Source organism: Podarcis bocagei (genome assembly GCF_964188305.1).
Source record: "Podarcis bocagei genome assembly, chromosome: 8".
Lineage (NCBI taxonomy): Eukaryota > Metazoa > Chordata > Lepidosauria > Squamata > Lacertidae > Podarcis > Podarcis bocagei.
The window spans coordinates 26,179,661-26,194,368 of NC_138133.1; the positions used below are offsets into that span (position 1 = coordinate 26,179,661).

At 45.8% G+C, this 14,708-nt stretch overlaps 1 protein-coding gene across 2 annotated transcripts; it reads right to left on the reverse strand.

The window, feature by feature from the left end:
• Positions 1–3,832: 3,832 nt before the first annotated feature.
• Positions 3,833–13,897, reverse strand: LOC308593814 (uncharacterized protein). Of its 2 annotated transcripts, XM_081206548.1 has the most exons (5): positions 13,635–13,897; positions 11,673–11,750; positions 9,419–9,986; positions 7,941–8,021; positions 3,833–7,292 (listed from the first exon to the last, which is right to left on the reverse strand). In XM_081206548.1, exons 2-5 carry the CDS (start codon positions 11,727–11,729, stop codon positions 6,847–6,849), a joined length of 1,152 nt encoding a protein of 383 aa, XP_081062674.1. In that variant the 5' UTR covers positions 11,730–11,750; positions 13,635–13,897; the 3' UTR covers positions 3,833–6,846. The 2 variants fall into 2 exon arrangements, with proteins under 2 accessions (XP_081062674.1, XP_081062675.1); XM_081206549.1 differs by lacking the exon at positions 11,673–11,750.
• Between the last annotated feature and the right edge of the window lie 811 nt (positions 13,898–14,708).

Sequence of the window (14,708 nt, forward strand, 5' to 3'; positions counted from 1 at the left end):
GGCCACCATTTTAAGCAGCCCTTTCGCGCACCACTCATCTTCCCTCTGCCGCCACCACTGCCAGCCCCTGCCGCTCACAAGACGCAGGAAAGCAGCCACTGGGGCTCATGGTGCTCTTGCATCATTCCCCCCCCCAAAAAAATATAGTTCACCCCACACACACACACACACAAAGTCTGAGGGACAGTGGCTGGCCCCCTGCTGAAAAAGTTTGCTGACCCCTGAGCTAGACTGACCATCAGCCAGGTTCAGTATAAGGTAGCTCTGTGTGTTCATAATTGAAGTGATAGGTAATGGGGCCCTTTATATGTCCTTTGTCAACAACAGCTGTCCTTTGTCAACAACAAATTGTCGCTGTTTTTGTGTTGAATATATGCTATATGGTAATTTATGGACCTAATAGGTATCTAAAGCCATTTGCACATAACAAAATATGCATTTTATCAAAGTAATCGATATAGAAATGAGCAAACCAGTGATATTTTAGGGAGCAGGCGAGGAGCCTACACAACACAAAACACTGTTGCTGTATGTAGGTTTTATTTTATTTGGTTTTTATCTTATATTTTGGAAATGTACATCCAGTTGTTTTTTTCCTTTAATTTTTTTGAGGAGCCGCAAGAGAGTGGGGCCCTAAACTATAGCTTGCTTATTTTATACGTAAATCCAGTACTGGGAAGAGGATTAAATAAAGATGAGAGGCACTTGCCTTTTGCTGCCCCCTTCTGGAATACGAGGAGAGTGGAAATCAGTGAATGTTACCAAAAACTCTTCCAGACTTTGGAGCAGAGGTTTTCAACCTTTTTGAGTCCATGGCTCCCTTGACCAACTACCTTCTTTCTGCGGCACCTCTGTGGGGCTCAGGAGCTCAGTTATGCTACCCCTTGCCTGCCAAGTTGGCAGTCTCTCACACTTTTTTGAACACCCTTGTGGAGTATTCCCTCAGCCTCCTCTCCTTGGGGAAGGCAGAGATGCGAGAGGGCATAAGAGAAGGGAGGGAAGGAAAGAGGAACAGAGGCCAGTGTTGCCCACAGCACCCCTGACCATCATTCAAGGCACCCCAGGGTGCCACAGCACACTGCTTGAAAACCTCTGCTTCAGAGAGTTATATGCTGTTCTGATTTTTTTTTTTGTTTGTTTGTGGGTCCTTTAAAGCAGCAAAGCACGATCAAAACTGTGTTGGAGTTATCTGAGCGTAAGCATGAAATGTTTCCTTTGCAGAACCTTGAATCTCAAGTTGCTGCTTTGGGGCTAGCGATGGGGCTAAGATGGTTAAGGAAACTGCAAAATAACGTTGACAAGGCAACTTGAGCAGATATTCCGTCTTTCCTTCAGGAACCTCAGAGGTGCTCAGATGCACTCCCATGCAGTCTTTCATCCACAAAATTTTTCATCCGGGGGTTGGGCAAAGTGTAACCTTCGACCTTTCGGGCTAGTGGCAAGGGAGGGGGGGAATGGGGGAACAGACTGGAGAGTTAGCAATAGAAGGCAGTGGCACAGAAGAGGGGAGGTGACAGAGTGCTCTGCCTATTTTTGCCTCTGGCCCAGTGGTACAGTGTAGTACAGTGGTACTACAGTGGTGCCTCGGGTTACATACGCTTCAGGTTACAGACTCTGCTAACCCAGAAATATTACCTTGGGTTAAGAACTTTGCTTCAGGATGAGAACAGAAATCGTGCTCCGGCAGCAGGAGGCCCCATTAGCTAAAGTGGTGCTTCATGTTAAGAACAGTTTCAGGTTAAGAACGGACCTCCAGAACAAATTAAGTTCTTAACCTGAGGTACCACTGTTCTAGTTTGCAGGCATACACAGAGACACCCCCACCCCCCAAAATGCACCCCACAACAGAACCCCACTTCTGCACTAAGCTAACACTCGCTGCTTAAGTGTCCCAACTGCCTCTGTTTTCTGGTACCTGTCCCTGGTAAATCACACGCCCTTTGGAATGCTTGTTAACATGTTGGGGTTAATCAGGCCACAGCTTAACGAGTCTCCATGAATTTAGCTACACAGAGGGGAGACGAACCTAGAGGATCTGACAACCCATCTGCTGAGGGATGCTGCCGGGAGTAGGGCCCCCAAGTGTGAGATGACCGACTGACAGGAAAACATATAAACAGCCTGAAAGGAAATCAGGATGAGTTGTCCTGTCTCTGCAAATGAATGGGGACAAATGCTCGGCAAAGACGGTTTATCATCTAACTTTGAAACCTTTGTGCCTTCCCTTCCACCACTACACTTAACTCCCCAGTGCAAAAAGTAAATATGACTGAATGTTTCTGAATTGTGTTAACCACCTGAGGTAATAATGATAGTAATTCATACCCCACCCATCTGATTGGGTTTCCCCAGCCACTCTGGGCAGCTCCCAACAGAGTATTAAAAACATGATAAAACATCAAACATTAAAAACTTCCTTAAACAAGGCTGCCTTAAGATTTCTTCTAAAAGTCAGATAGCTGTTTATTTCCTTGACATCTGAAGGGAGGGCTGCCTTCAGATTTCTTCTAAAAGTCAGATAGCTGCTTTTTTCCTTGACAGCTGATGGGAGGGCTGCCTTCAGATATCTTCTAAAAGTCAGATAGTTGTTTATTTCCTTGACATCTGACGGGTGCTGCTACCAAGAAGGCCCTCTGCCTGGTTCCCTATAACCTCACTTCTTGCAGTGTGGGAACTGCCAGAAGGCCCTCAGAGTGGGACCTCAGTGTCTGGGCTGAATGATGGGGGTGGAGACTGGGTATACTGGGCCGAGGCCATTTAGGGCTTTACAGGTCAGCACCAACACTTTGAACTGTGCTCGGAAGCATACTGGTCAGGTATGAGGCAATAGATTAGTTTCGCTCTGTTTGGCCTCCTCTGGGCAGAGTTCTGTACCCAAGCAGACTCATCACACCAGTGTGGTTGTAGATCCCGTGTGTGCCCCCAACAGCCCTTCAGGCAGTGCTCCCTTCCTTTCTAGCTGCCTGCACCCAAGCTGGGTTGTCTTCCCTACCATTAAAGGTAAAGGGACCCCTGACCATTAAGTCCAGTCGTGGCTGACTCTGGGGTTGCGGCACTTATCTCGCTTTATTGGCCGAGGGAGCTGGCGAACAGTCATGTGGCCAGCATGACTAAGCCGCTTCTGGCGAACCAGAGCAGCGCACGGAAACGCCGTTTACCTTCCCGCCAGAGCGGTACCTATTTATCTACAGTGGTGCCTCGCAAGACGAAATTAATTCGTTCCGCGAGTTTTTTCGTCTAGCGAATTTTTCGTCTTGCGAAGCACGGTGTTGGAAAAGTTTTGGGAAAGCTTCAAAAATCACCAGAAACCTCAAAAAAGGCTACCACACCGCGTTCTATGAGTTGCTCCTCAAAGTCAAGTCACAATTGTATTAACGGTGTTAAGAAAAAGGAAACAAACTTGAAAAAAACGCAAGACGTTTTCGTCTTGCGAAGCAAGCCCATAGGGAAATTCGTCTTGCGAAGCAGCTCAAAAACCGCAAAACCCTTTCGTCTTGCGAGTTTTTCGTCTTGCGAGGCATTCGTCTTGCGGGGCACCACTGTACTTGCACTTTGACATGCTTTCGAACTGCTAGGTTGGCAGGAGCTGGAACCGAGCAACAGGAGCTCACCCCGTCGCGGGGATTCAAACCACCGACCTTCTGATTGGCAAGTCCTAGGCTCTGTGGTTTAACCCACAGTGCCACCCGCGTCCCTCACCATTATCCCTCCCTTGTTTTGCCTTGCATCCCTTGCCTGAAGCAGGTCGGTGTACTTAACCCTACTTAAACCACATCCAATGAGCATGCAGCCTACTGATAACACATCATGCAGAAAGAGAGAGGGAGGCAAATTTGATTTGAAACAAAGTTTTTATGAAGCAGGGTTTATAATACAAGCAAGCAAAGACGTTTGCCATTACAAAAGAAAGCTAAAATACCATTCTAACCTAGGATATCCCTTGTATTTCTCAACGCAACCCTTGCTTGCCATCTTGCTGAAACAAGGGACCTAGCACACCTGTCAAATCCACGGTAAGCACAATTCTCATCAATTGCTTTTTTGTGGACAAAAATAATTTGCTCCCCATTCTCCAAGGGTCTGTGGTATGGCCTCTCCACAACTGCTTAAGCCCACAGATTCATCTGTTAATTCTATCCAACAAGTCAAAACTGGCTACACTCTCAACTGGGTTGCCACTCTTTCAATAAGTTATAGGTATTGCGTGCCTTTATGTATCTGCTGTACGGCAGAAGTGGGGAACATTCGGCCCACCAGATGTTGCTGAACTACAACTCCCATCAGCCCTAGCAATCATGGACAAAGGCCAGGGACCATGGGAGTTGAAGTTCAGAAACATCTGCAGGGCCAAAGTTTCCCCACACCTGCTGTTGGGCTTAAGCAGCCCCAAATAGGGCAAAAGTCAGTCCTGCAGGATCTCTCCGCTGCCCCATGTGATCCAACGGTATTCCCTAGCACAAAGCTTTCCAAACTGTGTGTCGCGACATGTGTGTTGACTGTCGTGTGTAGGTGTGTCGCACGAATGCTCCCTGTTCTCCTCCCGGGGTTGGAAAGGGGTTAGTTTAACCTCCGGTTTGCTAGTAAAATTGAATTACTGTGTCGTGAAATGATGTATGTCTAAAAGGTGTACCACCAACATGAAAATTTTGGAAAGCTCTACCCTAGCACATACCCAATAATCTTCGGTGTCTGCAAATGGTGGCAGAGATAAACAGCAGTGAGGAAGTTTTCTTCCGGTAAAAACTGCCCACTGTTTTATTTTTTCTCACTGAAAGATCCCTGGAAGTAAGTTTTAAAGCCACTCATGCACTGTAGCATCCATGTTCCAACTGTATCATTTCCTATAGATCCTGAAGATCATTACTTTGGGTATCTATAAGCCTTCTCTGTATTCGCTGCATGCCACTAAGCCATGCACCTTTGTCTTACACTGTTACTTCCTGCAGCAATTATAGAGCGGCAGGCATGCTCATGCGATGCGCTGAGTGTCAGCAACCAAGATGGAAGTTGCGCCAATCCCCATTTATTGCTGCTAGTCCAACAGGCCAGTGGAACTGGCACAGGTTACAAAAACAAAAGCTGGGGGGGATTAAGAGAGCCACCCCCACTCTCACTAGATGGTACCTCTCCTGTGAGATACTTTGCTCCCTTACTTCCTTTGCAGTGCCACCACCGAGCAGAGATGTTGTCCAGAAGCAACCAAACAGCATTCTTGCTTCCCTTCCTCTGATCACATCACCCTCCCCTTAAGTTGTTGTACTGAATCCCTACTGATCTTGACAACCAACACTTAGCTTTTAGTTATTACACCACGGCATTTTTTCAGCCGGAAAGTCTCCCACCTCTCATGTGGGCACCATTGGCATTATAAGAGAAGAAGGGAGATGTTAAGTTCCGGCACCTAGAAAAATAGCCCTGCGTTTAACACTCTCCACCTCCAATTCCCATGTATCTCGTTTTTATCCTCATTCACCTATGCGAGCTCATCTGAAATCAGCCTGCATGGCATCTTGCGTCCTGCTGTCCTCCAGGTCGAATGCACGCCTCGCCCTCCCTTCCGCTGATGAAGTCCTTTCACCTTCCAGCTTCTCAGCCCCGTTTTTAAATCCATCTGTAACTTCTCCTTGCAACACCCATCTCACCTACCCAACATAAACATCCGAGGGCCAGGTCTGCCCCATGGTTTTCAAAACCTATATCTACCAGTGACATCAAGACATGTCTCACCTCCCCACACTACAGATGAACCATGGAGGCCAGGCCATAGCTGTGCAGCAGATGTCATGCTTTCAGCCAGGAAGGGAAATGTTCTGAATATTACAAAAGTGATGATTTAGGAGAAAGGGAGCAGAAAAGGACCAAGCCTTAGCCATGGCAAGTTGGTGCATGGAGGTGTCCAAAACCCTATGTTTAAGGACTGCATTATTGTTCTGGTCTATACTTCAACTAGCTTATGGTTAGCATTAAATAAATGTTTGATATTAGTTTATATTATGTTCCCACCCTACATGATACACAAATTCATGTATTATGTCCATAGTATATGCCCATCCTGTTTGCATAGAAGAAAGCTGGACCCACCTATCAAAAGAGGACAAAGAAACCAAGTAGAAGAGGGAAGCACAGAATTGTAGAATTGGAAGGGATCCTGAGGGTCATCAAGTCCAACCCTCTGCAATGCAAGAATCTCAACATGTGGTCCCCCATCCAATTTGAAACCATAACAGACCCTGCTTAGCTTTGCAAATGTGCTAGCAAGCTTTATTGTTGCACCACTGGAAGAACCACTGTTGATCTCACCCCAACCATTGCATGTTTATGCCACCTCCAAGATGATAACAGGGTGTTTTTAATTAAAACAGGGGGCAAAGAGTTTAAAACTTAAATGACGTTTCATGGAATACAAAATTTTAAAAAAAGGAAGATGTGGAGGGGGGGGTGGCATTGGCCATCAACACAATTAGGCGAGGACCCATTAAGTTTTTTAGCACCTAAGTGTCTAACCCACAGGGCCAATAAGGAACCAGATAATTAATCTTGGTGTCTTTGGAACATATGCTACAAAACAGTCTTCCGGAGCATCTAAATCCAAACACTTAAGAGTACAACGCTATGCATAACTACTCAAAAGTAAGTCCCACTGAGTTCAAGGGGGCTCATTTTCAGGAGAATGGGTACACGACTGAGGCATCAGTAGCATATATTATGCCTCACTGTTTATGTCCTATTCTAAGCATTAGAAACTCCAGCCGTTAATACAAATGCCTTTGAGTGTAGGCTCTCGATATATTGTTCCAGTAGCACCCAGCAACTTTAACTAGGAAACCCTCTTCCTCAGCAGTACAGTTAGGGGCTGTACTTCTGTGGTCTCCGCCTGTGGTTCACCCGGGGCACCAGTGTCCTCCTGGGGACACCCGAACGGGAGGGGGGAGAGATGGCGGAGCGTGGCCGAGGGTGCCACGAGGGTGCAGGGGACACGGGTGTCTGCTCGACAGACTGCATCTGCACCAGCGATTCCAGCAGTTCTGTCTGGCGATGCATGATGGCAATGATTTGTGCCGTGTCTGCCCGGTCCCTCTCACGGTCCTGAAGGTCTGCGGTGGCATACCGGTTCAAGGAAGACAGGATTCTGTCAGTTGCGGTCTGTACCCTCCTGTCTGCTATTCGCGACAATTCCATGACCAAGTCGTTCCTGGTTTTTCTTTGGCGCTTTCGGACTCTGGTCAGCCGCCCTTCGGGAGACAGAGTCGGGCAGTTGGGAAGCAGAGCCGACGAAGGGGCCACCGTTGCATCTGGAGATAGACAGGCACACACAAACACAAACACAAACACACAGCCATATATTAAAAAGGAGAGTGCACACTGCAATGTGATACAAAAGGACTCTGGGTATGTTAAATACCGTACTAACAAAATGAGTTCAGTGATGTATTTACCCCTTCTCTACCCCGCAGTTATGTTTTATTAAGTTTCAACATTTTTAACATATACAATCAAAACACAATTTCATCTTTTCTCTTATTTTTCCATGCAGTTGTTGTTTCTCCCCTTCTGCTGTACCCGATCTATTAAATCGTAACCATAATATTATAATCTAATTACCTCTGTTGCTCATAGCTCAAATCTTGCTTGCAAGTTCATCATACTATAATATTTCTTTAAATAGTCTGAAAAAGGCATCCATTCTTATATAAAACACTCATAATTAGATTCTCATAATTTTGCCAGTTCTTCATAGTCTATTATCTTACTTATCCATTCTTCCTTGGTTGGGACATATAGAATCCTGCTGTTGCTAAATACATAAACAACTTTAACATGGGTAGGGGGATTTCTGTCCCTATAATACCGAACAGAAACACTTTGGGGTTTTTTTTTATATACTCATTTTAAACTGGGTTTTTTTTCTTCATCTCGTCATGTTATCATTTCATATTTACCCATTCTTGAACCTTTGGTTGATGAGCTGCCAGGGTTACTGGGGAACATAGAGGAGAGGGATGGAGCCGGGTGATCAGCTTCTAGCGGGAACGAAAAAAGATGTGTGAATTAATATTTTTTATACATATGAAGCGGCCTGCTGGGTCAGGCTAGGGCTGGGTGATATCTGGTTTTCAATATTGTGATATATCACCAGCTAAACATCGCAATATACCTATACAGTGGTACCTCGGTTTTCAAACGTAATCCGTTCCGGAAGACCGTTCGAGCTCCAAAACGTTCGAAAACCAAAAACTCAAAACAGAAAACTCAATACGGAAACCGCGTTTCATGTTTGACTTCTGAGGTGTGTTCGAAAACCGAAGCATTTACTTCCGGGTTTATGATGTTCGAAAACCGAATTGTTCGTCAACAGAAACGTTTGAAAACTGAGGTACCACTGTATATCACAATGCCTGAAATCAGGATGGAGGCGTTGGCTGGCTTCACGGTTTTTCCCACATTGTGATTTTTGCATAGTACACACACCTACATCATGATTTGCAATATATTGCCAGGTCAAAAATGATGAAACCAATATCATGATGTGGACTTCAAACCGGTTTTGGACGGTGTATCAATATATCGCCCAGTCCTAGATCAGACCAAAGGCCCACCTGGTCCAGCATTTCGTTCTCACATTAGACAACCAAATACCTATGAGAAGCTTAGAATAGCATAAGTACACAAGCACTGTCCTAAACTAGAAGCAGCAGCATACTCCCAGGGAATGGCCTGAAGGAACAGGCCACATAAGAACGGCCTACTATTCAGAAGCATTGCTGCCTCCAACTTTGGAGGTTGACCATAGACATCATGGCTTAGAGCCATGGATGGCCCTCTCCTCCACCCCATTGCTGAAACCAAGCTTGTCTGTTCAGTGCTTGGATGGGAGACCGTTTGAGCACCACCTGCCCCTTGGGTTCCATGATGGAAGGAAGACAGGGCATAACTGTAAGAAAACATAATAAATAAACACAGCCATAGCGCAGGCGGACCAATGCACAGAATCTCACAAGGTGCAACATCTGAAGGCAACATCTGTTCAGGGAAGTTTTTAAGGCTTGACGTTTTACAGTGGTACCTCAGGTTACATACGCTTCAGGTTACACACTCTGCTAACCCAGAAATAGTGCTTCAGGTTAAGAACTTTGCTTCAGGATGAGAACAGAAATCGGGCTCCGGTGGCACGGCAGCAGCAGGAGGCCCCATTAGCTAAAGTGGTGTTTCAGGTTAAGAACAGTTTCAGGTTAAGAACGGACCTCCAGAACAAATTAAGTACTTAACCCGAGGTACCACTGTACTGCGTTTTTCTTATTTTGTTGAGAGCCGCCCAGAGTGGCTAGGGCAACCCAGTCAGTCAGCCTGGGTGGCGTATAAAGAATAAAATTATTATCATTGCTACAACTTTCTCCCAGGCACAAAGCAGAGATCTTACTTGCTACCGGCCAAGACATGCTTGCAGGCTTCGCGGAGGCCGCCCTCGTCATGTAGAACATGGGACTGGGCGTGGCGGAGTCGGAGATCTCCACGGCGATCTGCGTGCATGGGGAAAACTGATCCGGACTCTCGCTATAGTCCTCTGGCACCACGGGCACGGCTCCTTCCGCCAGGGGACACGGGGAATTGGTATCCCCTGACGACTCCTCCGGCAGAGCAGCGTGCGGTAGCCTCCTTGGGGGCTGGAAGCCAGAATCTCCGGCCAATATCCTATCGAGCTGCTCATAGAAAGGGCACGTCATGCGCCCGCCCAGCGAGGAGGGGTTGTCCTTGGCCTTTTTGTAATCCCTCCGCATTGTTTTAGTCTTGGTCCGGCACTCCTGGGCAGTGCGTTCGTGTCCCCGCTTGGCCATCTCGCTTGCAATGACTTGGAAGGTGTCCATATTTCTGTAGCTGCTCTGAAGCAGCTTCTGGATCTTCTGCTCTCCCCATATATCCAGGAGGTCAATGACCTCAGTGTAGGCCCAGTTGTTTCCACGGCGGCTCATGGTGTTGAAATTAACAACCTATAAAAAAATAATAATAATAATAATAATAATAATAATAATAATAATAATAATAATAATAATATTTATATCCCGCCCTCCCCAGCCGAAGCCAGGCTCAGGGCGGCTAACAACAATAAAAAAGTACAACATTCTAAAATCATTTCATTATAAAATTAATTCAAATCAAATTGATGGCAACCATTGGGCTGGAGTTCTGTGAAGATTGCCGAAGGAGGGAGTCAGGCTGTGCCCTGGCCAAAGGCCTGGTGGAACAGCTCTGTCTTGCAGGCCCTGCGGAAAGATGTCAAGTCCCACAGGGCCCTAGTCTCTTGTGACAGAGCGTTCCACCAGATCGGAGCAACAGCCGAGAAAGCCCTGGCTCTGGTTGAGGCCAGCCTAACCTCTCTGTGGCCTGGGACCTTCAAGATGTTTTTATTTGAAGACCGTAAGTTCCTCTGTGGGACATACCAGGAGAGACCGTCCCGTAGGTACAAGGGTCCTAGGCCGTATAGGGCTTTAAAGGTTAAAACCAGCACCTTAAACCTGATCCTGTACTCCACCGGGAGCCAGTGCAGCTGGTATAGCACCGGGTGAATGTGAATGTAAATTTACAGAGGGGGGGAAATGGCAGACAGGGTGACGTTGAGCCTCAAGGGGATGCAAGTCACTTTCCACCCCAAAAAACATGCACTCTACCACTGAGCTATCCTTCTCACTGTGCAGCCAAACTACCATATCCAGTAGTCAAATGGGAATGTTACCCATCCCTTCCTAGGTAAAGCATGGCATGCAATACCACACAGAATTGTAGAGTTGCAAGAGACCATGAGGATCATCTTGTCTAACTCCCTGCAACGCTGGGCATTACAGTGGTACTTCGGGTTACAGACGCTTCAGGTTACAGACGCTTCAGGTTACAGACTCTGCTAACCCAGAAATATTACCTCGGGTTAAGAACTTTGCTTCAGGATGAGAACAGAAATCGTGCAGCGGCGGCATGGCAGCAGCAGAAGGCCCCATTAGCTAAAGTGGTGCTTCAGGTTAAGAACAGTTTCAGGTTAAGAACAGACCTCCAGAACGAATTAAGTTCTTAACCCGAGGTACCACTGTATCAGCACCATGCTCTAACCAACTGAGCTATCCACCCCTCTAGAGTAGTGGGGTGCTTCCACCCTCCCCCCAATCCTTAGCCGATAATATGTCAAAAGCCATTTTTATGCTTTACATTAAATTATTGCTCTTATTTTTGCTATTCCTATTCTTAAAATAAATTTGTATGCCGCCCCTTACCCGTAGGTCTCAGGGTGGTTCACAACACAAAGTTATAATATAAAAGCACAAAGTACACAATTAAAGCAATTAGCAATGCTAATGTATACAAACTAATAAAAAGTACATTCCCCAACCAAAGCCCCTAAATCATCTCCCACTCCACAAATACAAAAATCCAAATTAACATATAACATTTTAAAACAATTTAAAACACACACACCCCAGTTAAAACCCCGTCCCCCCATTAAATAAACTTACACTGAATTATCCATTACTCTATTGCAGTTTGCAAACTGTGGATTAATTTTTTTATAGAAAATACAGTGTGCTTGAAAGACTATGATGAATGTGCATGATGTTAATAACGTGTCAAGTTAAAATATGAATGGTGAGGAAAGACCCAACACATTCAAAAATTGAAAGTCTACTTACAAACTGTCTTTCGGTCTTATTAGTTATTGTCTTGTTGTTTTTTTGTTTTTCAATCATTGGTGAATTTGCCCCGGACTCCTGGGAGTTCAAAACAAGCAGAGCAATGATCAAAACTGTGGTCAGTACAAAGAAACATGAAAAGAAATTCTGCTTTTATTAGAACAGAAGAACAGCCCAACGGGATCAGACCAAAGCTCATCTACTCCAGCCCCGTTTTCACAGGGACCATCCACATACCCATGGGATGCCCACAAGCTGGATGTGAGCACAACAGCGATATTTTGTCCTGCAGTTTCCAGCAACTGGTATTCAGAAGCATAATACCTCAGACCATGGAGGCAGAATATAGCCACTGTAGCAAGTAGCCACATTTTATTTTTGTCTTGACCATAATGACCATGGAGGCAGAATATAACCACTGTAGCAAGTAGCCATATTTTATTTTATTTTATTTTTGTCCTGCGTCATTTTTCTTTCCTCCCACCAACACAACCCTCATCTTGAAGATATTTACTTTAGGACTGGGTGATCTACCGGTGATCATCCAAAATCGGTTCAAAGTCCATATTGTGATATTGGTTTCATAATTTTTGACCTGGCAATGTATCACAAGTCATGGTGTGTGTGCGCGCTATGCAAAAAATAACAATGTGGGGGAAACCGTGAAGCCAGCCAATGCCTCTACATAGCTCCATCCTGATTTCAAACGTTGTGATACATAGATATATCGTGATGTTGCAAAACCGGATATCGCCTATCCCTACTTGACTTACAAGTCCAAATGTTCCTATGGAATTAAATTCCAAACAGGATTTCAAAGTTTGGTGCTTAAAGATGTGTTTGTTTAGTCCTGCAGCCCAAGGGTAGTGTGTTCACACAACACACTGTTAAAACAAGGCAGCAGTGGCCATCGACTGGGATGGTTTCAAAAGGTGGTTAAACAAATTCATGGAGGACGCTTTCATTAGCGACCGACCACAATGGCTGTCTCTGAATAGGTGGCATGTCTCTGAATAGTAATTGCTGGTGAGCCCGAGTGGGGAACAGGTTGTTGCACTCATGCTGTGATTTGGGCTTTCGAAAAGAAGCTGGTTGGCTCCCAGGAACAATTCCCTGGCCTCCCACCATTGCCATCACTGTGGCTTACCAAGAGGGAGAGAGGTGAGGGAGGGAGGATGTTGGTGTAAGTTGACTTCACTGGGCTGCCTGGGCAGTGCTGGCCTCCCTGCCACTCTGCCACTCCGCCACTCCATGTACATAGCAGTGACACCAATTATGAGAGGCCATGCAAGAAGTGACACCTATGGCCTGCTCCCCTTGGCTACTGGGCAAATAGAGGACGCTAGACTAGATGGGCCTTTGGTCTGAGCAAAGCTCTTCCTGTATTAACTGCGTTTTCCTGCAATTTATTGCTTGAAAAATGAGTGTTTCCTGTAACGGAAGCGCTAACTTCGGGAAAGACATTAAGCTCTATATAGCACTGATCTTAAGTGAATGCTCACAAACAAACCCAGCAAAACCACAGCATCTTTAACTCCAAACATCAAGTTAACACAAACCTGCACAGAGAGGGATACAGGGATCTCGTACTATTTAGGCCAACCATTTTTTTGCAACGCTTCTTAAAAGCGGTTGGAAAATGCAGAGCACATCGAAGATGCTGCACTCATTTAACGTAATACGGGTCGAATCCCCTCTAGATTCAAGTGCACGGTACTGGGGGAGCAAATCATAGAGTGAAATAAAGCGAGGTAAATATGCACCGACTCCTCTTTACTAGGGGGCAGAAGCAACGATTTATAAACCGAAGAGGGAAGTATGCGCAAAGTACGAGGTTTAACGCGCGCGCAAAAGGGAATATACTGTATTACGGAGCGGCTGTGCTTTTGTCTTCCAGGAAGGAGCCCAGCAAATCCCCTCCTCCGGTTTTCATGCTCAGGGTCGGCCATCAAAGAAATCTACCTTTGTTACCCATGGGTAAAAGTTTTGCGCAGATCCATCAGCGAGAACTTCGGGTTCTTGCGCCCCTGCGAAATCATCCGCCGCCACCACGCGACGGAAAACCTTGCGCACGCAAGCTTATGCGAGGGGAGACAAGCAGGACCTCCCCCTCTGCTCCCCTCCGCAGGGGAGCTAAACCAGGATGGCTTCCCTTGGTCCCGATCTGCTTCCGCTCCTCCAAGCCCTTCCCTGCTTCTCTCACCAACTTCCCAAGCCAAGGCTGCCTTGCAGATACCCAAGACCCCTCCTACCAAAGCGCTAAGGGAGCATGTGCAAATGGCCTCGGAGCAGGACTGCGGGATGGTTTCCTTCATCCCTGTTACACTTGAAAGCTACTACACCTTTCCACTTTTCTTTTTTTGCAATAGTTTTTATTGTAAAAAGTTATCACATTACCAAATACATAACCACATGTAGGGATTTCTTTGTTCAACTGATGGAATATATACCGAAATGGCAAAACTGTCCGGAAAGCTCAGGAACCAAGAAGACAACAACTTCAAGAAAGAATGGGGGAGAAATTTACAATTTATTTAGGAGACCACTGTAAGCAGGTGAAAACATTAGCAGGATTTTAGTAACACTTGTAATGTAACGATTACAATAGATAACATGGAAAGATGTAAAATATGGATTAGGTAATAATAATATTCAGGTGTAAATGTTGACAATGGGACCCATGGTAGGAGGTCGAAGGATTCAAAGAAACGCCTTTCCATTTTTCGAGTCGGTGCTTTCATGGCTTGAGACCCGGGCACCCGAGAGATTTATTATCTCCACGCGCACCTAAAGATTTTATTCCGAGGGGTACCAAGTAGCAGCGCTTCCCCCTAGAGAATTGCCCAGGCACCTGCACCCTGATGCCGATTTGGCACCAGGCAATTTTTCCAGCTCTCTTAATCTGTTCTGGTTTAAACTCATTTTTATCAAGATTTTTCACACCGCTTTTAATGTTTTATTACATATCATAAATTCATTTTAATTCTTTGTTGCAGGGTGCCTTGAGAACACGCTTATAGGATGGCATATATATAT